The 26,753-nt window shown below is 43.1% G+C and overlaps 1 protein-coding gene across 1 annotated transcript in view; it reads left to right on the top strand.

Annotated features, from left to right (window-relative positions):
* Positions 1–496: 496 nt before the first annotated feature.
* The window catches only part of HELB (DNA helicase B), a 37,900-nt gene continuing 11,643 nt past the window's right edge, over positions 497–26,753 (top strand). Inside the window, exons 1-10 of the mRNA XM_075274412.1 lie at positions 497–725; positions 3,764–4,105; positions 5,702–5,901; positions 6,244–7,125; positions 13,436–13,610; positions 15,422–15,563; positions 17,200–17,318; positions 20,091–20,175; positions 21,516–21,575; positions 23,462–23,551. Of these exons, the coding sequence (XP_075130513.1) occupies positions 497–725; positions 3,764–4,105; positions 5,702–5,901; positions 6,244–7,125; positions 13,436–13,610; positions 15,422–15,563; positions 17,200–17,318; positions 20,091–20,175; positions 21,516–21,575; positions 23,462–23,551 (2,324 nt within the window). The remainder of the gene's footprint in view (positions 726–3,763; positions 4,106–5,701; positions 5,902–6,243; positions 7,126–13,435; positions 13,611–15,421; positions 15,564–17,199; positions 17,319–20,090; positions 20,176–21,515; positions 21,576–23,461; positions 23,552–26,753) is intronic.

The following is a 26,753-nucleotide window of genomic DNA, read 5'->3' as shown; positions in this document are numbered from 1 at the left end:
AAAAATACAAAAGCTCATACTCACCTGCCATCCCTTGCGGCTCCGCTGCTGCCGTCTCTGTTTGCTGCGAAGCACAGACAAGACGTCTCACCACTGGCTATGCTATGACGTCATTACGCCGTCCTGTGTGCAGACGGCCTGCAGAACCCCGCTAGATACAGAACTGTATTCAATGAGCTGCAGTTGAGACAGCAAATGCAGGACTGTCCCGCGCTGTCCCAAGCGAGCCCTGCTCTCATAGAGCTCTACGATTAAAGCGGCCATGCCCTTACAAATTATTTATGTGAAGTTAACCCTGGTCCCTCAATAAGGTAATAACCAAGGTGATATCACACACTATGTACAGTATATCTATTCTGACCTACCAAGAAAATGTCCGCCGCTCCTGTTCGGCGACAAATTAGCAGTGTTCCGGCGGGCAGGGGGCGGGTCCTCTCTTTAGTTGCGTCAGTTCCAGTATACAGGGCGGCTATTTGGAACTACAGAGAGCTGGGAAATGTCGGGCACCCGTGGCAAGAGAGGCAAATATAGAGGCGCAGACTACATAGAGCTCCGGGGCCGACTATTGCCGATAAAGGATGAAGTAATAGACGAGGAGGGCAGTGATAGTGATAGCGAAGGGGACACTGACTACCCTGAAGACTCGGAGCCTGAGTTCTTGGACGCTGATGAGATAGACGGAGGAGCCACACAAGTACGGTCCTGGAAAGTGCCGAGCACTACAGGTAGTCACAGAGCTTCTCCCGGCTGTCACTGGTGGTTATGGTGGTGGTGGTGGGGTTGTATGTGAGCATTCCTGAATACAGTATTGTGGCCCCTGCACGCAGCAGTGTTGGGCCCCGGGATGGCTCCTGCACATATGCCATACCTGTCAGTGGGTAACTGCCCAGAAGCTCTTTTAGGGCTAGTTCACACAGGGCCAAAGGGGCGGATTTTGACAGCGGAATCCACGTCATAATCTGCCCCTTTAGGGCTAGTTCACACGTAAAAACCTCCTGGCTTATTTTGGTCCTGAAAAAAACCGCTTCCTAATTAGGAAGCTTTTTTTTGACATTGCCAGGCTTTTTTTGGAGCTTTTTTTTGTAAAAACCGCTTCCAAAAAAAGCCAGGCTGTTTTCCCCTCCCATAGAAGTGAATGGGCTAAAAAACCGCAAAAAACGCAAAAAACCGCGCTGAAAAAAACCTGCGCTGTTTTTGCCTCCCATTCACTTCTATTGCTTTCTTCAGGCGGAAAACGCCTGAAGAAAGGTCATGTCGCTTCTTTTTTCTGCTAGCTGAAAAATAACTAGCAGAAAAAAAAAGCTAGTGGAAAAAAAAGCTAGCGGAAAAAAAAAGCTAGCTGTTCACATAGGGCTCCATTGTAAAGGGGCTGATTTTGAAGCGAAATCCGCTGTCAAAAAACTCCCCTTTGCCCACGTGTGAACTATGTGGTCTATGGAGACCACTAGCGTTCTTTTTTCCCACTATTGGCAGGAAAAAAAGAAGCGAGCTGCCCTTTCTTCAGGAGGATTCCGCCTGGCAGCCACAAGCTCTGGCGTCAGCCCATTCATTTGAGCCGACTCCGGGATGGGGGAAGCCGCGACCACGACATAGTGGCAGGCGGGTTTTGACCATATTTTGACTTGGCTCCCCGAGTCAAAATCTGGTCAAAAACCCGCCCCACCGCCCCCCGTGTGAACGAGCCCTTAAGGTTAGTTCACAGGGTGGCAACATTTTCCACCGTGTGGCTTTTTTGCGTGGCTAGCTGCAATGGGATGCAGGGCATCAGCATCCTGCTCCTGATTGGGCCTAATCAGGAGGGAATCTCGACTTACTCATCCGAGGAATCTGCGTGAAGATAGGATATGTCGCTTTTTTTTTTTCGCTAGCTGAAAAAAATTGCTTGTGGAAATAAAACTGTGAGTGACTACCATTGAAATGAATAGGAGGCGTTTTTGCAGGCGAATTTTGAGGTGGATTCCGCGGGAACATACCCATAAAGGGGCATTCCTCACAAATCAGGAATCCTTTTGAGGTGTTACTTCCATTTTCCATGCCTGATTTTAAAGAGACTAGCAGGAATTTATTAAACCCTGGAGTAAAAAAAAATAAAAATCGGCAAGGCAGGTATTGGTGACTTTATTTTTTCTTTTTTAACCTTATTGTGCAGTAATTTTGTAACTTTTGATTTCTGCACCACTCAGTACACTTTTCAAAAGTGGGTGGGATTTTTGGCGTGGTCAGCCTGTTTGAACAAAAAGTGGAAAAAAATTGTTGCAAACTCGTGCAGAACAGATATGTCAGACATAGATGCATCCAATGTATCATACATTCTGCAACATTTGGTAAGTTTGACATAAAATACGCTGAACCAGACTCCAACAAAACGGGGCAAATTTATGGAGTCTGGCGTTACTAATGTCTTCATAGCCCTAGAGCTGGTGGAATGTGTGCCTCATATATGATGTGGTGTATCCTCCACCCCGGCCTGTGTGCCTAGGGAGAAATGGGCGAGGGCCCCAAAGCAGGAGCCTATATACTTTACTGTTTGGTATTGCTCAACATAATTGGTCAAATTTGAAGGGGTTTCCCGGGCTTCATATTGTATGAAAACTGCAATATTCCAGGATTTTATATCTTTTTAATAGTCAAGGAGAACAAAAAAAAAAAACCATAAACCACCAATATTTATTATTAGAGATGAGCGAACACTGTTCGGATCAGCCGTTCGGAACAGCACGCTCCCATAGAAATGAATGGAAGCACCTGGCACGCAGACTTTGCTGGCAGCTGGCCGCTTAACCCCCCGCGTGCCAGCTGCTTCCTTTCTATGGGAGCGTGCTGTTTGGAATGGCTGATCCGAACAGTATTCGCTCATCTCTATTATGATACATTTTGGTGGTTTATGTATTTTTATTTTTTTTCCTCGACAATATTAAAGGGGCTCTATCAGCAAAATTTTGCTGTATGAGCCCCACATATGCGTGAATAGCCTTTAAAAAGGCTATTCAGGCATCGGTAATCTTATTTTAAACCCCCCTCCCGATTTAAAATAAAACTATAAAAACATATAGGTAAATCATACCTGAACGTGTACGGTGGGCGGTGATTTGCGATCAGACGTCATCTTCTGGCACGCCTACCTCTTCTTTCTTTTTACAGCGACGCCCTCTGGTCCTAACTCTTCCACGCCTTCAGCGTTCTCTTCTTCCGGGGTGATGGCTTCAAATCCCGCACCTGTGTAGTAGTGCTTCCCTCGAGTGCTACTGCGCAGGCTTCGGCGCCATTTTTACCAATATCAGTTTGCGAGCGTATTGCGCATGCGCAGTACGCTCGTGAAGTTGTAAGGGGAACTGAGCATCCTGAGCGCCGAAGCCTGCGCAGTAGCCCTCCGGAAGGAAGCACTACTACACAGGCGCGGGATTTGAAGCCATCACGCCGGAAGAAGAAGACGTGGAAGGCGTGGAAGAGACAGGACCAGCGGGTGTCGATGCAAGAAGAAAGAAGAGGTAGGCGTGCCAGAAGATGACATGGGATCATGCACGACCGCCCACCGTACACGTTCAGGTATGTTTTATATAAATGTTTTTATAGTTTTATTTTAAAACGGGACGGGGGTTTAAAATAAGATTAGCGGTGCCTGAATAGCCTTTTTAAAGGCTATTCACACATATGTGGGGCTCATACAGCAAAATTTTGCTGATAGAGCCCCTTTAAAAGAAATTAAAATCCAAAATGTTATCAGTGGATCATTTCATATTCATTTTTGTTTCTTTCATTCTAGTAAAAGTTAAAACTGAAGATTCCCATGAATACATAGTAAATGGCTCTTTTCCACTAACCGATCCTTGGTGGATTGTTACTATAAAGGTGAAAGCTCCAGGGAGTCTTCGGTCTCAGAACTATGCCATAGCACCGCCGGCATATGAACTGGATGATGATTTTCTCGGAGAAAAATCAATTCTTCCACTGTTTCTTACTGCATGCAAGGTACCCGACGAGTTCAAAAAAGACTTCACAGACTGGTTACAAGACACTCCTGTTTCTTTTAGCACAATAAAGGAGCTGGCAGTTACCTTTTGTAAGGAAAAAGAGAAAAACATCCTACCGTTTCTTGAAAACGTTGGTATGTGTAACTCAATTCTGTGTGTGGTTTTGTGGATCAGAATATACTAAAAAAAATATCTAGTTTTTAGAAGATCGTAAAGGGGTTGTCTTTTTTTTTTTTTTTTTTTTTTTTATGTTTATCCCTACTCCTGATCATTGTGACAGCCTGCCTCCAGATTCATTGGCTGTTTGGATAAACGTCTGGTGTCTGGTGTAGGCTTTGGAAGGGGGGAGGGTCAATAACGAAAATCGAAAAATGCCCGTGGCAGGAAGGTTTAACAATGATGAAACCAATCTGGATACGCCATGTGTTCAAGTACCCCAATAGGTTGTAGAAGCACCTTTAGCAATAATAACTTCAAGTAATGGTTTTCTGTATGATTGTATCAGTCTCTCACATTGGGGCAGATTTATTTCTTCTCACAAGATATCTGGCTTAAAAAAAAATTCACAAACCTCAGAACCCCAGGAGTGCAGTCTCCTTAGGGTATTGTACTTGTGTGAAAGTTGTGGGGGCTGCTCTCATGGTTGAAGCTCTTCTAGAGATGCTGTGGTCCTCTTCACATCCGTATACAATAATGCAATTGGTGCACTACATTTGCTGCAGCCTGAAGCGTTAGTAATGGCTATGTGCAAGGCAGCCAATTGATATGAAAGTTATCGCCCACTTGGAGAATCAAAGCTATAACCTTCCAGGGGACATATTTTGTGAATGAGTTGACAGATTTTCAAAGGAAAAAAAACCCACCAAACTGATCAAGGGGAATGGTAAGAATTTATTTAGGATTTTCTGCTTGTTAAAGGTCCTCTTAAGGCTGGAGCCCCATGGGGTGTAAACACTGCGATTTGCCCGTGGCTGAAATGGCATGGGAAAAATTGTGGTGTTTACAGTCAGGGCAAAGTGTATGTTATTCTAGCGAATCCCATGCCCACTTTGTGGTAAAAACTGCAGTGTGGACACACTGCAATTTCCAAAGCATGTCAATTATACCTACGGAAATGCCAGCGGTTTTCCCATAGGTATAAAATGTATTTATTTTCAAATGTAGATTGTAAACCCAATATAGGGATCACAATTAGAGATGAGCGAGTACTATTCGAAACGGCCGTTTCGAATAGCACGCACACATAGGAATGAATGGAAGTGGCCGGCAGACTTTGCTGGCTGCTTAACCCCCTGTGTGCCGGCTACGCCCATTTATTCCTATGGGTGCGTACTATTCGAAACTGGAGTTTCGAATAGTACTCGCTCATCTCTAATCACAATGTACTTTTTTTTTTTTTTTGTCCTATCAGTATGTCTTTGTAGAATGGGAGGAAATCCACGCAAACACGGGGAGAACATACAAACTCCTTGCAGATGTTGTTCCTGGCAGGATTCGAACCCAGGACTCCAGCGCTGCAGTGCTAACCACTGAGCCACCATGTTGCCCCTCCCATAGGTATAATTGAAACAGAAAGTCCGCAGAAGAAACCTCTTAGAACTTTCTGTCTAAAATGTTTTTTTGCTGAAAGATGCTCTGTGGGGCCTTAGCCTTAAATAGTTAAAATCTAAATGAAATGCTTCTTGTACAGTAATTATTGAATATAAACAACCAAAAATCATTTTCTGCAGGATCTGGAGCATTTGCAATTCCGGCACTAGACATTCCTCTGGTGATGAAGTATTTGCCAAGACTTTTACCTTCCAAAATAAGATATTTGTTCATGTTAGATGTTAATGTCCAAGAGACCACTGGACAGTCTCCACGTGCCATCCTGCAAGAAATTGAAGCAATACTGGCTTACGCTCCTTGGAAACTTGGGTTTAGCTTGGTAGGCACAACTCTTTCTTGAATTATTATTATTAATTTTTTTACTACTATATTATGTTGCTGGGCTTGGTTTGTTCCAGGGGCAAGTAAATGAAAGGTCAAGGTGACACCATCATGAATAGATGTTTTTAAGCACACATTAAATGCTGCTTTGCCACAAAAAGCCAGTTTTGAAGAACTAACAAGGCAGTGTATGCTAAGGATAGGCCCTCAATGTTAGAAATTGGATAGCCCCTTTAAGAGGAGTAAACTGGAAGATCAGACACAGTATGAAAGCTTCTGGTGTGTTGTTCAGTTTTCATTTTCTTAGCTAGCCAAAAAAATGTTTTTCTCTTTTTTGCAGATACTTTATAGAGAGTTGCAACTTTGTGGCTGTGAGGCATCATGGGGAAACTTTTGCCAATGTGAAGATCTCCTGGAAATGATGTCGACCTTGCAGATCAATGCACTGAAAATGTACACTACAATAAAGAATAAGTGCATGGATCTGGGAGATACATATGTAGATCTCCATGACCTTACTGCGGCAGTTACTCAATCAAAGGAAATGTCATATGAAGCTGCATGGGAAGCTTTAGAATTTCTGAAGGGACATGAAATTGTGGTGGTAGAGATGAAAAGAATTTTCCTCTATAATTACTACTGGTATGAGGTGAACATTGCAAAATACATACATAACATAGCACTGAGGAAATCCTGGAATCTTGATATTGATGAAAATGATATATTTGAAAGTAGGTCGACACAAAAGAAGCAGCTTAACCCAGACATGTTACGCAGTGAAAGTGCCGCACATGGCTCTGACCACGGCGATGGATCAGAGGAGAAGATGGAATTGTTACAGATAACTGAGTGTACCACTGCTGAAGAGCCAAAATGTTCGACACAACTGGATGCTGACCAAAAGAGGGCAGTGAAAATGATCCTGGCAAACCCAGTCACTGTTATAAGTGGCAAGGGTGGCTGTGGGAAGACCACAGTTGTAAGCCTCGTGTTCAAGTCCATGATGGACAAAGAGAATGATGAAGTTGAGCAGGCCTGTAAAGCCCTTGAAGAAGACTTTAGTGCCTCAGATGAATGGTTTTGTGATGTCATGACTTCCAGCTCTGAACAGAAAGACTCTAAACGTGTTTTACCTATACGTGTTTTACTTACTGCGCCCACCGGAAAAGCTGCCTCTCTGCTAAGGAAAAAGACTGGCCTCCCTGCTGCCACTTTGCATCAGGTACCTTTTTTTTTTTTATGTAGGAATTAGGGTTGAACTGATCTTGAGCTTTCAGGATCGTTTTTAAAATCCGATTTCCAATCATTTTTCAATCGAACCCGATCCCAAATCCGATCCTAATGCAAGTCAAAGGGATTTTTTTAATAATCGAAGATCGGTTTTTAAAAACGATCCTATTCACTATACAGCATGGAATCCAAAAATTTGAACGCTTTAATTTTTAGAATCCACGCTGTGTAGTGATTAAAAAAAATCCTCTGGCTAATTAGTCCCCCCTGGTGTCCACTTACCTGCGCAGATCGCCGCGGCTCCGCATTGTTCTCGCTCCTATTCTCTCTCATTTACAGGCATTCAGAGCGCTGTGCGCCCCTGCCTCCCTAGGCTAGTGTTAGAGATGCTGGGAGTAAGTGGGGCTTGTTACGGCTTAGGAGAGTGTGGGTGGGGAGACGTTGAAGCCCCGCCTTCTTCCTAGGTCTGTACCACTAACCTGGGAGCTAGGGGCGTGCACAGTGCTCTGAAGGCCTGTAAATGAGAGAGAACCGGACCGAGAAGAATGGGGAGCGGCAGCAGATCTGTGCAGGTGTTTCCTCCCTGCTGTGCCGTATACTCGGCTCTGCTACATCTCAAATGTAGCAGAGCTGAGTATACGGTAAAGCAGGGACGAAGCAGAAGAGTAGATAGACAAGTCAATGTACAGTAATGCAGATGTAGCAGAGTCCAGTATACGGCACAGCAGGGAAGAAATAGAATAGTAGATACTATCTACTCTTCTGTTTCCTCCTTGCTATGCCGTAGGAATGAATGGATGCAGCCGGCGCACAGGAGGTTAAGCGGCCGGAAGCCGGCACAGGCTGTGTGCCGGCTGAATCCATTCATTCCTATAGGAGCGTGCTATTCGAAACGGCAGTTTTGAATAGTACTCGCTCATCTCTAGTAGCTAACATTGTTAGCTTTTCCCACAATGCTTGGCCAGTAGCAAAGTATTGTGGGATATAACCTCCGACTTCAATCCCGCCTAAAAAGATCGGGATCCGAATTCCGATCGCGATCGTGAAATTTACTCGATTGACAATCGGGAATCCTATCTTTTTCGATCACGATCGCTCAACCCTAGTAGAAATTGGATTACTGTATATACTCGAGTATAAGCCGACTTTTTCAGCACAGTTTTTATGCTGAAAACGCCCTCCTCGGCTTATACTCGAGTTAGGGTCCAACTCAATGTACGCAGCACAGGACTGCAAGGACCTGCATAAATTAAGTGAAGGGGGGGAATGTCCTTCAGTGGTTGCTACAGTAATGATATAGGACACTCACCCCCCCCTTCACTAGCAAGAGAGGTGAAAGCCCGGGAGACGAGCACTGTCAGGAGGGGAGGGAGGCGTTCCTCCCCGCTCACACAGTACAGCGCTATAGGCACTGCTGTGAAGAAGGGCGTTCCTGACCGTCATGAACTCCCTTCTGACGGTAAAGAGCTACGGTACTGGCACCGATAGCTCTTCACCTGGGGCACAGATCGTAAAAGTAGATAGTGCGCTGAATTCAGCGCACGGTCGGCTTTCTAGCGGTGTATAAAATCGCATGTGCCCCAAGTGATGAAAGGTCCTCTTTAAACAGATTCACATTGGACCAAATTGATCATGTATGTGTATAAGGGTGTCGAGAGGAGTAACGGTCAGCCAAACAAGCTTTAGGCCAACAACTTTGGTAGATGTATGTGCACTTTAAGATGACCAGTTTCACATCTTATTCCCTACTGCACATAATAAGGACTTTTTTTTTTTTTTTTTTGCATAGATCTGGCAATTGTGAAGATACAATTATATGTAGATAGCTGGCATGTTAGAATTTTTCTTTTATTCTTTAGGGTTTTCAAGATATCTTTCAAACTATCACTGAAGTCTATGCCAGCTACAAGCTAGGGTGTAGATGAGGAAAGGTTCCTGACCAGAGTTGGGTTAATATTGGTTAACTACTGTATGGGTAACTCCATAAATATTACATCTAGCATACAAGTATCGAGCATGAGGGTCTGAGAAAGTCGAGTATTTTAATTGGTAAGTTCTTGTGGAAGAAGATAGCCAAAACTTTAGTGTTCCCCAGCGAGCTACTGCTATGATACGATAGGGGATGGTAGCGGTTTTTAATAATAGGTATATGTGAGGCTAGGAGGAAAGTTTCTTGTGGGCATAGGATATGACTCTTATGTTTATGAGAGTCATACAGAATTTGGGAACGTTTCTCTGGCGTGTTCAGATCTTTGACATTAAAGAATGATATAGAGATATCAGATATCTGCCGTTGGAAGAAGTGGAGGGGGAGCAGAAAAGATGGGAGAGTAGGGACCGGGGCTGAAGCGATTAGAAAGCAATGGATTTGGAGGGCTAGTGGAATGGAAGCAGGCATGAGGGGTTAGTAAAGGTAGAGGGGCAGTACAGCTGGTCTCTGAGGGACTAAGAGAAAAGAGCACAAGTCTCAAGAGTAGCCCACGGAGTAGGCCACTAATTTGTGTGGGGTGTGGTAGAAAGAGTGTTAGGCACATAGAGACCTAAACCAGACCAATAAGCAGAGGAGGAGCCATGTGGCCCAGAGAAGAGAGATGAGTGAAAATGTGAATGGGGGAGTGCATCTAAAGATCACAAGCAATCAAAGACAATAAAATGTAAATAAGAAAAACCTCTTAACTGAAGGAGAAAATGGTCCTGTGGGAGCCATTTACCTGGGGAAGAATCCTCAGACGGTGATTTTGTTCCAGAGCCATTCTCTGTAGCGTGGACACTAGGGTCTTGGTAGGCTCAGAAGCCTTTTTTCAATCTTCCAGTCTTGGACTGGGTGTCAGGGGGATCTTATAAAGGTTGAGAGATCTTCTAGGGAGGAGACCTTTATTAAGCCAGACCTCGAGGGCTAACGGGAAATCCCAGTGATATGGGATCCCGCATTCTTGGAGGAGAGCAAGTAGAGGCTTCAGTGCTGCATGTTGACACAGGTTCGGAAATGGGGAGAGATGGGCTCTGTCAAAGTCAATAATCCCATTGTCTTTGGGTTTCTGGATAATCTCCTCTTTGCGGGTGTTGTAGTGAATTCGGCAGATTACGTCACAAGGTTTGTTCGGGTCAGAACTAAGAGAATGAAGGGCACAATGAGCATGATCAAATTTGATGCAGATATCAGCCGGGTATCCCAATAGTGTTAAAGATGTCGGTCATAGGGATGAGGTAAGAGGCTGCAGTAGCTTTCAGGATGACATTGTAATTTTCAATTTCATCTACATGGGAGACAAGTTTGTAGTACTGAGCAGAGGTAAAGGATGTAGACTGATGTAGGGTTTGTGTCAAGTTGGACACAGAGGACTGGAAGTGCTCAGTTATCCATGTGTTGCAGATGTGCTATACCAGATTTAACAACTTTGAGGCCTTGACACAAAGCTTGTTTCAAATCACAGCCCAGATCGTCCATATCTCTCTTGCTTGAGAGTAGTAGGGGGGAAGTTATCACCCATCTAGGGGCAAAAGAGGAAAAGGCTTGCTTGTGGATGAAGGCTTGTTCCCCACTCAGTATACCTCTGTAGGCAGTGGTTGAGAACCCTAGAATGTCTGTGAGGTGGTGGGGTATTTAAGCTACTCCCAGGAGGACTTCCTCAGTTACAAAGAGGCAGTTCTCGCATTTAAGAACGCACTCACCTCCGCAAAGCAGATCTACTTTCCCACACTCATATCTGCACTCTCGCAATCCCAAACAGCTATTCACCACCTTCAACTCCCTCCGCTGTCCTCCTGTGCCCCCTCTGACGTTACTTATCTCAGCTGACGACTTTGCTTCAAAACTAAAATCGACACCATCAGAGACAGTCTCACCATACTCCCTCGACAACCCCTCGACCCAACTACTCACTGCTCCTCATCCCTGACCTGTTTTTCCACCATCACTGATGAAAAACTCTCCTCCCTAATCTCTAAATCCCACCTCACCTCCTGCGTACTTGACCAGATTCAGTCACATCTCATTCCCAAACTCAATGAAGTAATTACTCCGGCCCTAACCCATCTCTTCAACCTATCCCTAGCCAATGGATCCTTCCCCTCCGCCTTCAAACACGCCACAGTCACACCCATACTTAAGAAACCGTCCCTCGACCCGTCCTCTCCAGCCAACTATCGTCCCATCTCACTGCTCCCGTTCGCCTCAAAACTGCTTGAGCAACATGTCCACTCATAACTCTCCTCCTATCTCTCGTCCAACCTGCTCTTTGACAGACTACAGTAAGGCTTCAGACCCCGTCACTCCACTGAAACTGCCCTAACAAAAGTCACTAATGACCTTCTAACCGCCAAAGCCAAGCGCCATTACTCTGTCCTCCTCCTCCTTGACCTCTCCTCTGCCTTTGACACAGTCGACCACTCCCTATTGTTAGAAATTCTTTCATCCCTTGGTATCTCAGACCTGGCCCATTCCTGGATCACCTCATACCTCGCTGACCGCACATTCAGAGTCTCCCACTCGCACACCACCTCCTTACCACGCTCTCTCTCTGTAGGTGTCCCCCAAGGCTCTGTCCTAGGACCCCTCCTGTTCTCAATCTACACCCTTGGCCTGGGCCAACTCATAGAGTCTCATGGTTTTCAGTACCATTGCAATGCCGATGACACCCAAATATACATCTCTGGATCAGACATTACCTCTCTGCTGGCCAGAGTTCCAGAATGTTTAGCAGCTGTAGCCTCCTTCCTCTCCTCCCGCTTTCTCAAATTCAATATGGAGAAAATGGAGTTTATCATCTTTGCCCCACCCCGTAATGCCCCTCCACCTGACCCATCTATCAAAGTTAATGGAACCACAATTACCCCTGTCCCACGGGCCCGATGCCTTGGGGTAACACTGGACTCCGACCTATCCTTCAAGTCACACGTTCAAACCCTCAACACTCCCTGCCGCCTCCAACTCAAGAACATCCACCGAATACGCTCCGTCCTCACCCCTGAAACTACGAAGATGCTCGTCCAGGCCCTCATAATCTCCCGCCTAGATTACTGCAACACCCTTCTCCATGGACTCCCAGCAAACACCCTCGCCCCCCTCCAGTCCACCTTAAACTGTGCTGCTCGTTTAATTCACCTCTCCCCCTGATCTTCATCGGCTGCTCCCTCTGCCAGTCTCTCCACTGGCTACCTATAGCCCAGTGAATTGAATTCAAGCTACTAACACTAACATACAAAGCCATCCACAACCTGTCCCCTCCGTATATCTCTGAACTAATCTCCCGCTACCTGCCCACACGTAACCTCAGATCCTCCAATGATCTCCTACTCCGCTCTGCTCTCATCCGCTCCTCACACAACAGTCTTCAAGATTTCTCCCGTGCATCCCCCATACTCTGGAACTCCTTACTAAGACACATAAGACTGATCCCCACAATCACAGGCTTCAAGAAGGCCCTGAAGACTCACCTATTCAGGAAGGTCTACAACCTCCAATAACACTATCACCACACCACCATCTGAACTGTCTTCCCCTCTCCTTCTGTTTCTACCCCCTCCCCCCTTCCCTCATAGATTGTAAGCCCTTGCGGGCTACCCCACTGTGCCAGTCGGTCATTGTTAGTATTACATCTACCTGTATATTCTGTGTACTGTATGTAACCCCCAAATGTAAAGCACCATGGAATTAATGGTGCTATATAAATAAATAATAATAATAATAGTTTAAGACACTTGGTGTCTGAGTCTCCTCATTTCAATTCATTAGTCAGTGTCAGTGCAAGTGGGGCTGCAGAAGTAGTGGTGGTGTGCAGCCAAGATGGCCGCCAGCTTCCTGTGCTCAGTGGGGAGAAGGAGGGAGGATTCCGGTACTTGGCACTGTGTACTCTCCAGCATAATCGCCATGCTGGAGCCATCAGGGATACCTGCATCTGGGGGGGGGGGGACTGCTGATGCAGGATCCCAACAGAAAAAGGTATGGAGAGGTTGGAGCCAGGATCGATATGGAGCAGGTAGGAGGTGGGGGAGTCCAAGCTCCCAAACACACTTCACTGTCAGCTGAGCTTTGAGTATCTCCCAATGGTAGAAAGTAATTGAGAACGGCCACTTCGGGTGCCTAGAGTGGTAGGGAGGCACCCATTGTCTTTATGGCCCTTGTTTTACCAATGGAGAAGCTGTAATTTGATCATTTTAGAGGGACCGGTGCAGAGCTCCTAAAGTTTGCTTGTGGCTCTTAACATGCTAGGCCATGCCCCTCAAGGTTGGTTGATAAGCAGTCTTTTTAACCTAAAAACCTCTACAAACAAACCTAAAAGATGTTTATCTTTTACCTTTAGGTGACATGCAGCTATTCTGCCTGGCGGAATTTAGCAAGTGACCAGAAAAAATGGAAATTTTCCAAAGTGGAAGCCTTGGTGGTGGATGAAGCAAGTTTGGTATCTGTTCGCATGTTTAGCGCTGTACTGAAACTGTTATATTGTTATGGAAAGTTGGCAAAACTAGTAATTCTAGGTATGTGTGATATGTTTAATCTGAAAAATACCCTAATTGTTATACACAACAAAAATGGTTGAGGCTGCAAATCCCAGTGTGAACAGGTGCTCACTGCGAAGCAATATGTAAAAATACCAAAATACTAATTAGTTATCTCCAAATGATATAGTGAAACTACCAGAAGATGTATCCTTGCTCTTAAAGGGGTTGTTGGGGATAACTTGATCTTTCTAATCTAAGTTAAATGAAGCATTATTCAATGCAATAGGCGCTAAAAGGGCATTACACTTTTCAACGGGAACTAATGGTGTTAGTGCCCACCACACACTATGATGCTGCTACGTACCCCCCACACAGAATTGGACACAGGACCAGTGAACTATACTTTTCAACAGTGGCAGGAGGAATCTATGATCGTCCCTGCTAAAAAAAAATAAAAAAATAAAAAAAATGAAATAAAAAAAAAAATCTGCTCCATCTTTCTCCTTTAAAGGGTTGTCCAAATTCCTTTTCAAAAGACCCCTAATGTGTTGCAAATGGTGGCAATGAATAAATGAAAAACTGTTTACTCTTCTCTCCCAGGCCCTTCGGTCTCCATGTCAGCAGCAAATTGCTTCTGTTTACAGATCCTGGCTGACCCCAGCAGTGACATACTGTTTGATAACAGATCTCTTCTGTAGCCATCACAAGCCTCAGCAGTGGCATCTAACAAACAGCACAGGACTAACTGGCCTACAAGGGCTCTATACTGAGGTTATCATTCCTCCATTGCATGTGATCCTCATTTACATATTTCTAAAAACTGCTTTTTTTTTTAGTCAATGGTGCATCCATTGGACTAAAGGTATGACTGTGCACAGAATAATGCACTATGGCTGGCTTTATATTGAGTTTCCTGGTGACATTCCCTTCAGGGGTGTAAGTAGCAGAGTAACTGCGGTAGCGGCTGCCACAGGCCCCGAAACATTAGGGTCCCAGTGACGGCCACTACCGCTGCATGTTTTTTTTATTTTTATTTTTTTTTTTAAACTAGGCCATTACTGGCTGGAATTGCTCCAGCCGGTAACGGGCCCTATTTACTTACCAATCCTGTCAGGGCCTGGGATCAGTAAGTGACGCCGCGGGCCCCACAAACACTATTATTATACTCGAGGAAGGGGGGTTTTGTCTTTTCAGACCCCCGAGTATAGTGACTGGAGGACCAGGAGAGGTAAGGGAACATAAAAAAAACAGTGTTACCTCTCCAGGCAGGCTTCGTGCCTACTTATGTGACATCCCTGATGTCACATGACTGGCTTCTGCGTCCTTATACGTTGCGATGCAGGCCCCCTGGGTCATGTGAGGTCCCGGACATCATTAAAGATAGGTATAGGTAATTAGCACAATGATTTTTATGTTTGTATCCCTCCTGGGTCTCCGATTATTTTACTCTGGGGTATATTATCATATCCCAGAGTATAATAATTGTTCATGGGTGTCCACAATGGGGCATAATACTGGGTGAAGGGGCCACTATAGGGTATAATGCTGTGTACAGGGGCCACTATGGGGCATACTAGTGTGTGTAGGGGCCACTATAGGGCATAATATTGTGCGCAGGGGCCACTATGGAGTATAATACTGTGTGCAGGGGCCGCTATGGGGTATAATAGTGCGCCCAGGAATGCAGGGAGGGATTTGGTGTGGTTGGGGATGGTGCCCATGTCAAAAGTTCGCCATGGGGCTCCCCCATTGCTTGTTACGCCACTGATTCCCTTCAAGGAATGTAATGTAAGATGAGCAGAGAATTTTACAAGAGTATTTGAAAACTTAATTTTCCTGCCTTTCAGGGGATGTTCGCCAGTTGCCAAGTATAGAGCCAGGCAATATGCTGACTGATGTGTTTGCTGCTCTGAAGAGTTTGAATTGGGCGATTGAGTTAAAGACCAATCACAGGGCAGAGTCACAGCTCATTGTAGACAATGCTACAAGGTAAGAGTTACAAGAGGGATGAGGAGAGACTGGTACAGGGACTTATTGGACCATGTACGCCCTACTTTTGGGGGAACACCCCAAGGAGATACGCTGTAGGTTCCAAATTAAAACCAAATGTCTGCTGAGCTCGGGGAACACACACAGAATCAGACACGCTTAGTTTCTGTAAATCATAGGTGTTCAAATGTTTATTAAAAATTGTTAGCTTTTATGGAGGAATAATGGTTGTATGCTAATTTAGGCATAACAAACTATATCACATAGAAATATGAATTATCATTGGTCAGAGTATAGAATGGGCGTTTACAAATAATAAATACATGCATAAACAATTCATGAATTAACACATGGTTGTCTGTGTCATCCATTTTAGTTTTGCGAAGGTATCTGCACAGAACACTAACATGGATGCTCTTGTCCTTGATCTTTAGAACTGGTTTAGACTGATCTTATATCTAATGGACATTCTTATCTTGTTATGGATCATGAGAAATTAAGTAATAGTTATGAGAAACTCAGAAACATTCCAACCTTTTCCTAAATATGATAAGAAAACACAATTGCAAGTCTCTCACAGTAGCTGCGTGAGAAAGACAAGACATTAGTGAAAGCAAAATGGCGAATATGCAGACAAGATGGTGGAAAGATATCTCTCTTTACACAGATATTTTTCCCCTCACACCTACTAAAAATTCTGAGTATGGAATATGCAAATAAGACCTCTGGTGAAAAAGAAGAATTTGCTCTTGGCCTCACCTTTTGGGCAGAAAAGTCCTAACCAGAACTGCTATTATCTCTTCAGACCCCAGTATATAATTAACGCCCATGGGAGGTGAGAAAACATTAAATCAGAGTTACTCTCTTCCTCTGGGCTCCGGCGCTTCTGCAGGTCCTCCTCAGGCTTCCGAAATGATATTGTGAACCTCTGAAACCCATTCATAGGCCTCAGTGGTCCCTGTTGTTATTCAGTAGGCAGGAAGAGGACGAAGACCAGCGCCGGAGTCCAAGGAAGGTACGTAACACGGTTTTTAATGTTTACTCCCTTCCCATAGGAGTCCGCGAATCATACTCTGGGGTCTGAAGAGGCCCCAAAGTATGATAGCAGTTATGGATCAGACGTTTTTCATCTAAGCGAAAAAACAGGCTAAAGCTTCTGAGTACTGTAATAACTGAACATAATCCATATTGATGGACTGTTTTGGTCATTTTCCCATTAATTACTCAGCCCTAGTCAGAAGGGGTAATATGTCTCATTATGGAGACTCATGTCTCCTACACACATAGCCAGTCAGTACAGTACTCTGCACTGATGAGACAAGAACTTTGTAACTGCTGTCTCTGCATGGGGACCTCTTCCTCTGAGGAGTCCTACCGATTTGGCTATAATTCCCAAGTTATGTTGTCAGACTTCTTTGAAAACCAGTTACTAAGCTATAGGAAGCTTCCTTCCAAAAGGCGGCGCAAGGAGCAAACTCCTCTTATCACCAAGAATAATGATGCACAGGCCACAGCATGTTTTATTTAATTCTATGTATGTTTTGCTTTTCAGCTTTATTAGAGTAGTTTCTAATTTTAATTTTGTGATTTATTATTATTATTATTATTATTATTATTTTTTTTTTTTTTTATAAAGAATCTCTAATCAACATTGTGTGGAATTTGATGCAAATGTGCACGTTGATGGAAAAAAAATCTCCGAAATGCCCAGTGAGGACAGTAAAGTCATTCTGGTTTCTCTGGCTGATAATGTTGGTAAGGTTCAGAATTCTATGGGGTTTGGTACATGGTGTCCCTTCTTTCAGTAGTTTAACTATTTAAAGACCTGATGTCCTGAAATCTGTCCCCTCTAACAATATTCTGCTATTATCCTTACAGCATAGTATTTCTATGACTATATAGACAGCAGTACACACACACACACACACACACACACACACACACACACACACACATATGGAAGGTCCATTTAGAAGGTGAAGTGTGTCTTTGAAGGGGGTTATCTGGCCCTGAATGGCTTTTTTTTTTCTTTTTTCTTTTTTGTACTGTGCCCTATCCACAGGATAACCCTTCAGTATGTGATCTGTGGAGGCTTTGGTGTCAGCTTAGCTGTCCCCTCAGACTCTGAGCGCCAAAAGTTACAGCAGTGGTCAGAGAGCGCTTACATGCTGTTCAAGTAATAGGAAAGGCGCAGCAATTCCCCAGAATCAAGTTGAAAAGAAGAACAAAAAGCAAGGGGGGCACTCACCAATATGTTGAAACTTCTAAAACGTCATCCTTTATTGATGTACTTTCATTAAAAACAATCTTCAGGAAGGGAGAAGTTGCAGTAAAGGCGTGGAGGCAACAGCCGTTTCGCGCTTATGAAAGCGCTTTCTCAAGCCCTTGGTGCATTCCCCAGAATCCCTGCTATACAGGTGATAGAGCTGCAGCACATCTCCTCACATCTCCAGCACCTCCACATTACATGAATAAGAGCAGCTGACCTGTGCTCTCCATCCACTGTACCAAGCTGTATCAAACAGTAGGAGTGAGGGCCCTGCTCGCAAGAGCTTACGTTTATGAAGAGATAGGGGAAACGAGATAAGCGGGCTTCTTTGCTACAGTGGCCCAGCCATCCCAATGATGTACCAGACTTGTGGAGGTTTAAAGTTCTTTTTCTCTTGCCTTAGCAGATTTCTTTGATTTTCTTACAAGCAAGTAGTTTTGTCCCAAAATTAAACTCAACAGGGCTACATATGTGTGTATTAACATAAGAAAAGGTTACTTGCCTTTCCCAGTCCAGATGCTATCTGTGTCACCACTATGTTCTCCGGACACACAAGAAGTGCTTGAATCATTGTCTGACCATTATGTTTGTATCAAACACCAGCATGTATAGTTCAGTGGGGACAGTAGGTGTTAGAATGGAGGGGGTAAAATCAGGTGCTGTCTGATGTGCAGTGGGTCCAGTATGTGGTGTGGCCTCCTGTGACTGATAGTATGAGGCACCACTTGCTGTATTTCCAACAAACCGATCAGGTTAGAGTTGCGTCTAGGAGAGTAAAAATAGAAAATGTCCCAAAATACATGGACCTCAATTAGCCCAATAGACAAAATGATAAAGGAAGTCCTGTTATATAAACGTACAGGTATACATTTACTGTACATATTATTAGATCTGAATTTACATTAGATATCTAGTTAGTAGATACTGTCCGAGCCTTTATCAGCAAACTGCAATTAGCTGAACTGATTGCCTTGAATGCAGAGCAGTGAGAGAAATCAACTCTCCCCCCCCCCCCCCACAGCAGTGATTCCTCCGTCGACCTGTGTTGTTAGATATAGGACAGCTGTCTTGACAACGCTATGTAAAGAATGGGGGGAATAATCTCACATGGCTTTAGCAGTGCTACTTCATTTGCCTGCTATGTATTTAGGAACAGCTAGGAGTTTAGATAGTATCCTTGAGATTGGAATACCCCTTTAAGCCACTCCATTCTAGGCTCAACCCTGTGGGGCCCTGGGCAGTGTTTGGGCTAGAGCAGCAGGGGATCAGGAAGTAAATATTTAATGCCTCCATATGTAACCCTATTGAATTCTATATTGATGTGCTGGAAAACCCCCATTTAAAGATGACCTTTCATCACTTGAGGCAAATGCAGTTTTATATACCGCTAGAAAGTGCACTGTTGGCTTTCCCGATCCCGGTACCATAGCTCTTCACCGTCAGAAGGGCGTTTCTGGCAGTCTGTTAGGAACGCCCTTCCTCACAGAAGCACCTGTGGTGTGTGGAGTGGTGAGATATGTTTGTAGACTGGATGATTTCAGTTACAGGATGACTTGATGTGCAAGTGTTTCACTTTAAGTATTTTTATATGTGATCTAGGAAAGGGGGGTGATTTAAATTTTTATTACTTTTAAAGGGGACCTTTCACCATTTGGGGCACATGTGGTTTTATATACCGCTAGATACAGTCAGTCAGGAATGCCCTTCCTCACAGCAGCGTCTATAGTGCTGATAGTACTTGTCCATAGACAAGTAATGGGGAGGCGTTTCTCATCGCTCTTACAGTACAGCACTATAGGCGCTGCTGTGAGGAAGGGCGTTCCTGACTGACCGTCAGAAACGCCCTTCTGATGGCGAAGAGCTACGGTACAGGCACCGATAGATCTTCACCGGGGCACAGATCGTGAAAGCCAACAGTGCGCTGAATTCAGCGCACTGTCGGCTTTCTAGCGGTATATAAAACCGCATGTGCCCCAAGTAATGAAAGGTCCTCTTTAAAGTACTGCCAAAGGTACACCTCCAGTTATCTTCAAACCCACTGAAATTTCTATATTGTGCAAAGAGAGATATATAGATGACAGATATATAGTAGACTGACATTAAGGACTATTCTTGAAGGGGTTCACCATTGTATACTGATTGGTTAGTCATGAGAGCAATTTGATACCTTTAGAGCTTGATAATGGACACACATGTAATGTTTTAATGTCTTTTTTTTTTTTTTTTTTTTTTTTTTTTTTTTTTTTAAATATACACAGATTTAAGCTTTGCTATACAAAAATTACTGAAGAATGGCCCAGGTTTACAGGATGATAAACATTCACAATTTATTACATTTAGGAGGTAATGTGGCATAAAAATATTTCTTTATACCAAATATATATTCTATTCTATCTATCAGACAGCATAATATATTTTATTGGTACACTTGGTGGCATATTATGTGTATCACTTTTATAAATCGAAGGACCCAGGTTACCCTCAGAACAGCCTGATTTTCTTTTTAGTATGAACTTGGCATGGAAAGCCTCTGTAGATGACATATCCTCCCCATTTCTGCTGCCTTGTATGAGAAGTGAAATTGGGCTCGCCAATGATTTAAATCTATAAAGGGCTAAATGATAATACTGAGCCATCTGTGAAAGTCTTCCTAAATCTTTCTATGCTAGCGTATCTAAATTTTTTGAGCTCGGTGCTCTAAATATTAAAAAAAAAATAATATATATATATATATATATATATATATATATATATATATATATATATATATATATAATGTATTTAGATAGAGAGATATAAATATATATATATTTTCCTTCTATCTCTTTTCTTTCTTTCATTCTTTCTCTGTGTGTGTGTCTCTCTCTCAAAATAGTTTTTGGAAAACTAGCAATTTGATGGGTTAGATGATAAATAGTTTTCTGCCATAAAAACTAAAGGTAAGTTACCTGCCAAGTTCCCCAAGGTGGGACTATTAAAGGATTATCTTTATCTTATCTTATCTTACCCACCCTGGAGGTTGGTAACTAAATGGGTTTTGTCGAGGAGTAAGGAAGGGCTAGTAGTGGGTGGGCTAGCTAAGCAGACAGGGAGGGGGTGTGAGTCAGAAAGAGAGGGGTAGAGAGTCAGCTCTGAGTTAAACATAAAGCAATCATGATAGTTGTAGGAAAACAGAACAGGAAGATGCCCATGTATACAAATGCAGAAGATACCAGGAGCTCCCAGAGAAACCCAGAAATCACTCAAAACACTGCTTAAAGGTATTGGTTGAACTTATTAACAGACCTTTTTTGAAAAATTATAATTTTTTTTGCATGGGAAAACCCCTTTAATAAATGTGCCCCATTGACTGTGTGAACTGGGTGGTTCCTTACCTGAACTTACACACACATTAATTTAGACCTGAGTATGTTGTGATGGGTGAGCCTTCTATATTCACAGCCCTCAGCTGTGGTAAGTGTGAATAGTCCTTTCTCACAAACTGTGCCTGTAAGGGCCGTGTCCTAGCATCCCCTTCATCTTTTTTTTTAAATTAATTTTCTCACTCTTCTACTTCTCCTGCAATGCGTAGTCCACAAGCCTGATGTCTCTGGCATTTTAATGGAAGGCAGTGAACCTTTACGATATACAATAAAACTGTACCTATTTGTTTATAATCTACATACTTTTATTTATCTGTAAAGGACGGATTGCCTGCTGATCAATGACTTTTGCTGCCGACACTACTCAGGACATACAATCAAGTAAGTGCTGTTTGTTCTCTTACCAAAGTAGCAAAACCTGGCATTGTTTAGGGTAAAAAAAAAAAAAAAAAAAAAGATTTTAACATCAAAACTAGAGATGAGCGTATAGTATTCGAAATGGCCGTTTTGAATACCTCGCTCCATAGGAATGAATGGACGCAGCCAGCGTCCGGCCGCTTAACCCCCTGTTCGCGGGCCACTTCCATTCATTCCTATGGGAGCGTGGTATTCGAAATGGCCATTTCGAATACCGTGTTTCCCTGAAAATAGGACGTACCCCGAAAGTAAGAGATGGCAGACATTTTGCTGCCCTGCCTAATATAAGGCGCTCCCCCGAAAATAAGACGTAGTGAATAGAAATGAATGGAAGTAGCCGGCAAGCGGGGGGTTAATCGGCGTGCCGGGCGCTTCCATTCATTTCTATGGGAGCGTGTGTGGGCACCGACCGGAGGCTTTAGCGCTGGATGTCTGCTGACACCAGGCATCCGACGTCACGTTGGCATGACAACCGGGAGCCTTGTAAAGGCTCCCCGGCCTGTCTGCAGTGCTTTTCTTTTGCAGGCTGCTCTATGCAGCCTGCAAAAGAAATGACGATTTTTTTTCAATGCAATTGCAAAGATCTGATCACTAATGCAATGCATTGCATTAGTGATCAGACCTTTGCAACTGCATTGCAAAAAATCGTCATTTCTTTTGAAGGCAGGTTGCCTGTCTGTAATGTATTACAGGGGGTTAATAAATGCAAAAAAAAAATAAAAAAAATATATATATGTGTGTATGTATATATATATATATATATATATATATATATATATATATATATATATATATATATATATATAGGTATTAAAAATTCAAATCAACCCATTTCCCTAGAACACATATAAAAGTATGTAAATACTGTGGAACACATACCGTACATGTTAAGTATCCCTGTGTCCAAAATCGCCTGCTCTACAAATCTATAAAAATATTTTTATACTGTACAGTATTTAATAAATGTTAATTTTTATATTTATCAATATATGTGAATTCTTCTTTGAAAAAAATAAGACACCCCCTGAAAATAAGACATGGCGCATCTTTGGGAGCAAAAATTAATATAAGACACCGTCTTATTTTCAGGGAAACAGGGTAGTACTCGCTCATCTCTAAAACATGGTACATAATCTTAGCAGCCCTGGCAGGTTGCCATCCATATTCTGAAAGTGACAGATTTTTTTAATTTTTTTTTTTAAATGTAGATTGTGAGCCCCACATAAAGCTCACAATGTACAATTTTTCCCTATTAGTATGTCTTTTTTCGAATATGGGATGGAAATCCATGCAAACACGGGGAGAACATACAAACTCCTTGCAGAGTTTTATGCCCTTGGCGGGATTTGAACACCAGGACCACAGCACTGCAAGGCTGCAGTGCTAACCACTGAGCCACCGTGTGGCCCCAAAAGTGACATTTTATTGTACAGTTTGGAAGCCTGGATTGGGAAACCTTTTTTGGGAACCTGTGCCCTAGTAGCAGGAGGCTTTGGGGCTCTATATCATACAACCACAGGGTCTGTGTAGTGCCACCCTCTAAAAAAAAAAAAATCTGATGGGTGGTATTTGTGTCTCATTCTGCATAGAAAATAGACTCCCCCCATTGAATGGCAATGTGGGTAATCTACCTATAGCATATGGTTGGCAGAAATCCAAGTGCTGGCCCCAGACTTCTGCTACAGAAATACAAGTTGTATAATAAAACCAATATATGTTTTTGGAAGGACAGGTTTGAACTATACATTTCTGATACAAGGCTTGTTATTGCTTGACTAATTTGCTGCTATTCTTGATACTGTAAGATGTAACACATATAAATGAGATGTGACCTGCTTTATATCTGGTAGGAATCAGAAGTCAAAATTTCAATTTCAATGCAATGATAAAGTTTGCTGCACTAAAAATGCCTACGTCAAGGATCTTCTCTCCAGGCCCAGGTCAGTACTTTTTTGGCTACTTAAAGCAATCAGTTTAGCCTAGTTAAATCCTGTCTATGTAAGAGATACTTTTAACAAGAACCCATTTGTGATGTCGAGATTAGGCCTCAATTATTAAAACTGTATTAGAGGAACTGAGCATGTATGGCCCTGGCCACCAATGATGATGCTGCTTTCAACTGAAAGTTCTATCTCTGGCATTCACTCTGCGGTCCAGCTCACCCCAAACCATCTCGATTGGGTTCAGGTCTGGTGACTGTGGAGGCCAGGTCATCTGGCATAGCACCCCATCACTCTCCTTGGTCAAATAGCCCTTACACAGCCTGGAGGTGTGTTTGGGGTCCTTGTCCTGTTGAAAAATAAATGATAGTCCTTCTAAACGCAAACCAGATGGAATAGCATGCCGCTGCAAGATGCTGTGGTAGCCATGCTGATTCAGTATGCCTTTAATTTTGAATAAATCCCCAACAGTGTCACCAGCAAAGCACCATCACACCTCCTCCTCCATGCTTCACAGTGGGAACCAGGCATGTCGAGTCCATCCGTTCACCTTTTCTGAGTCGCACAATGACACAGTGGTTGGAACCAAAGATCTCAAATTTGGACTCCTCAGACCAAAGCACAGATTTCCACTTGTCTAATGTCCATTCCTTGTGTTCTTTAGCCCAAACAAGTCTCTTCTGCTTGATGTCTGTCCTTAGCAGTGGTTTTCTAGCAGCTATTTTACCATGAAGGCCTGCTGCACAAAGTCTCCTCTTACCAGTTGTTGTAGAGATGTGTCTGCTGCTAGAACTCAGTGTGGCATTGACCTGGTCTCTAATCTGAGCTGCTGTTAACCTGCGATTTTTGAGGCTGGTGACTCGGATGAACTTATCCTCCGCAGCAGATGATTTTTGCAACTGCACTTGGAGACATTTTCAAAGTTTTCCCAATTTTTCGGACTGACTGACCTTCATTTCTTAAAGTAATGATGACCACTCGTTTTTCTTTACTTAGCTGCTTTTTTCTTGCCATAATACAAATTCTAACAGTCTATTCAGTAGGACTATCAGCTGTGTATCCAGCTGACTTCTACACAACACAACTGATGGTCCCAACCCCATTTATAAGGCAAGATATCCCACTTATTAAACCTGACAGGGCACACCTGTGAAGTGAAAACCATTTCCGGTGACTACCTCTTGAAGCTCATCAAGAGAATGCCAAGAGTGTGTAAAGCAGTAATATATAAAAGTATTTAATTCCACATGTGTTAATTCATAGTTTTGATGCCTTCAGTGTGAATCTACAATTTTCATAGTCATGAAAATACAGAAAACTCTTTGAATGAGAAGATGTGTCCAAACTTTTGGTCTGTACTGTGTATATATATATATATATATATATATATATATATATATATATATATATATATATATCCTATTAATATTATAAATGTGAAATGTTTGTGAGTTTGTGGGTTTGTGACTTTGGATGTTTGGCGGTCTATCACGCAAAAACCGCTCCACCGATTTGGCTGAAATTTTCCACAAACATAGTCACTACACTCGATTGCGCAATAGGCTACTTTTCGTCACAATAGCGCACATACATTTTTCCCAGGACCCCCACAAAACCCAAACTCACATCACTATCTCTGCAATCTCACACACCTTGGATCATAGCAAGCCACAAAATTCATATTACCCCCTACAGCAGAGGTCAGCAACCTCTGGCACACGTGCCAAGAGTGGCACTCCTGCCATATTTCACTGGCACACCAGCAGCACAGGACCTGCAAGAGTTAAATGAAGTCCGTGCTCTGTTAGAGCTGAGGCATAAGGACACTCCCCTTTGAGAGGGGTGCAGGAAACCCAGGGGGTGGAGCTTAATCGCTCAGGTCTGTGCCTGCTATAGTGATAGCTCCTGCCGTCTGCATCCTGCAAACCTTACCCAAGAAGGAGAGGAAGCTGCTAGCAAACTGAAAGTAAGAAACACACAGCTACCTTCCTTTAGTTTCTATTCTCATTAATGTCAGGCATTTGGGGTTATTTGTTTAGTGTTAGTAACTCCATGTGCCTCACATTAATAGGAATAAACCCCATCATGTCCCTCATATTAACCCCTGTGTGCCCCATATAAAGGTTACTAATATGTGAGACATATGGAGGTACTAATAAAAGACCTCAGTAATGAAGATACTTAATTATTACCTCCAAGTCTCTCACATATCAGTAACTAGAGATGAGCGAGTACTCTTCGGATCAGCCGATCCAAACAGCACGCTCCATAGAAATGAATGGATGCACCTGGTACTTCCGCTTGGACGTAGCTGGCGCGCTTAACCCCCCGCGTGCCGGCTACGTCCATTCATTTCTATGCGAGCGTGCTGTTCGGATCGGCCGATCCGAACCGTACTCGCTCATCTCTATCAGTAACTCTTACACAAGGGTTAATGTGAAGGACATTATGGGGTTAATTGCTATTAATAAGAGGTACATGGAGTTACTAAACTGTCATGCACAGGGCCAGACTTTATGTTGCTTGCTCAAGAGTATCCTGTGCCCAAAACTTACATGTACTGGCGCAAAATAACAAATCATACAATGTCGTATATCGAAGTATATTAACCTGAAATACCTCTGTCCCAAAGACACTATGTACAGTTTCTCACAACACCGTATAGCAGCTGAACTACAAATTACATTCAACACAAAAGTCGCATGTATTCTCAGAATTACAGCAAAAACAAGATACACAGTTACATTTCATATCCCATACCTTATACACACTACTAAAACCTTACCCGCGCCTTTATTTACCCACTTCTACAATCACCGCAGACGAAGTCGCGGGTACCAGCTAACATATATATAATATATATATATATATATATATATATATATATATATATATTAGTGGTGGCCAAAAAAAATGCACCACCAGTGGATTTTGTCAAATGTATAGTGTGTATAAACTGAGTCCCTGCAGATGATATGTATACCTCCTACTATGAAATCAACTGAAAAATGTCACGTGACATGTACAAAATTGCCAAATACTTGTCTTCCGGGAAAAAAGAGTATTGAAATGGAAAAGGACAAGAAATAATTTTTGCTACAATCATAAAATTCTGTGAAATGGTGCGGGTTTTTTTGGCCTAACCGTGTGTATGTGTGTGTTATCCATGCAAAACAAAAGTTGTATTGAGTAAGTAGGTGGG

Source organism: Leptodactylus fuscus, chromosome 5 (genome assembly GCF_031893055.1).
Source record: "Leptodactylus fuscus isolate aLepFus1 chromosome 5, aLepFus1.hap2, whole genome shotgun sequence".
Lineage (NCBI taxonomy): Eukaryota > Metazoa > Chordata > Amphibia > Anura > Leptodactylidae > Leptodactylus > Leptodactylus fuscus.
Note: the sequence above shows the minus strand (reverse complement) of the source record. Positions and strands in the feature narration are given on the sequence as shown.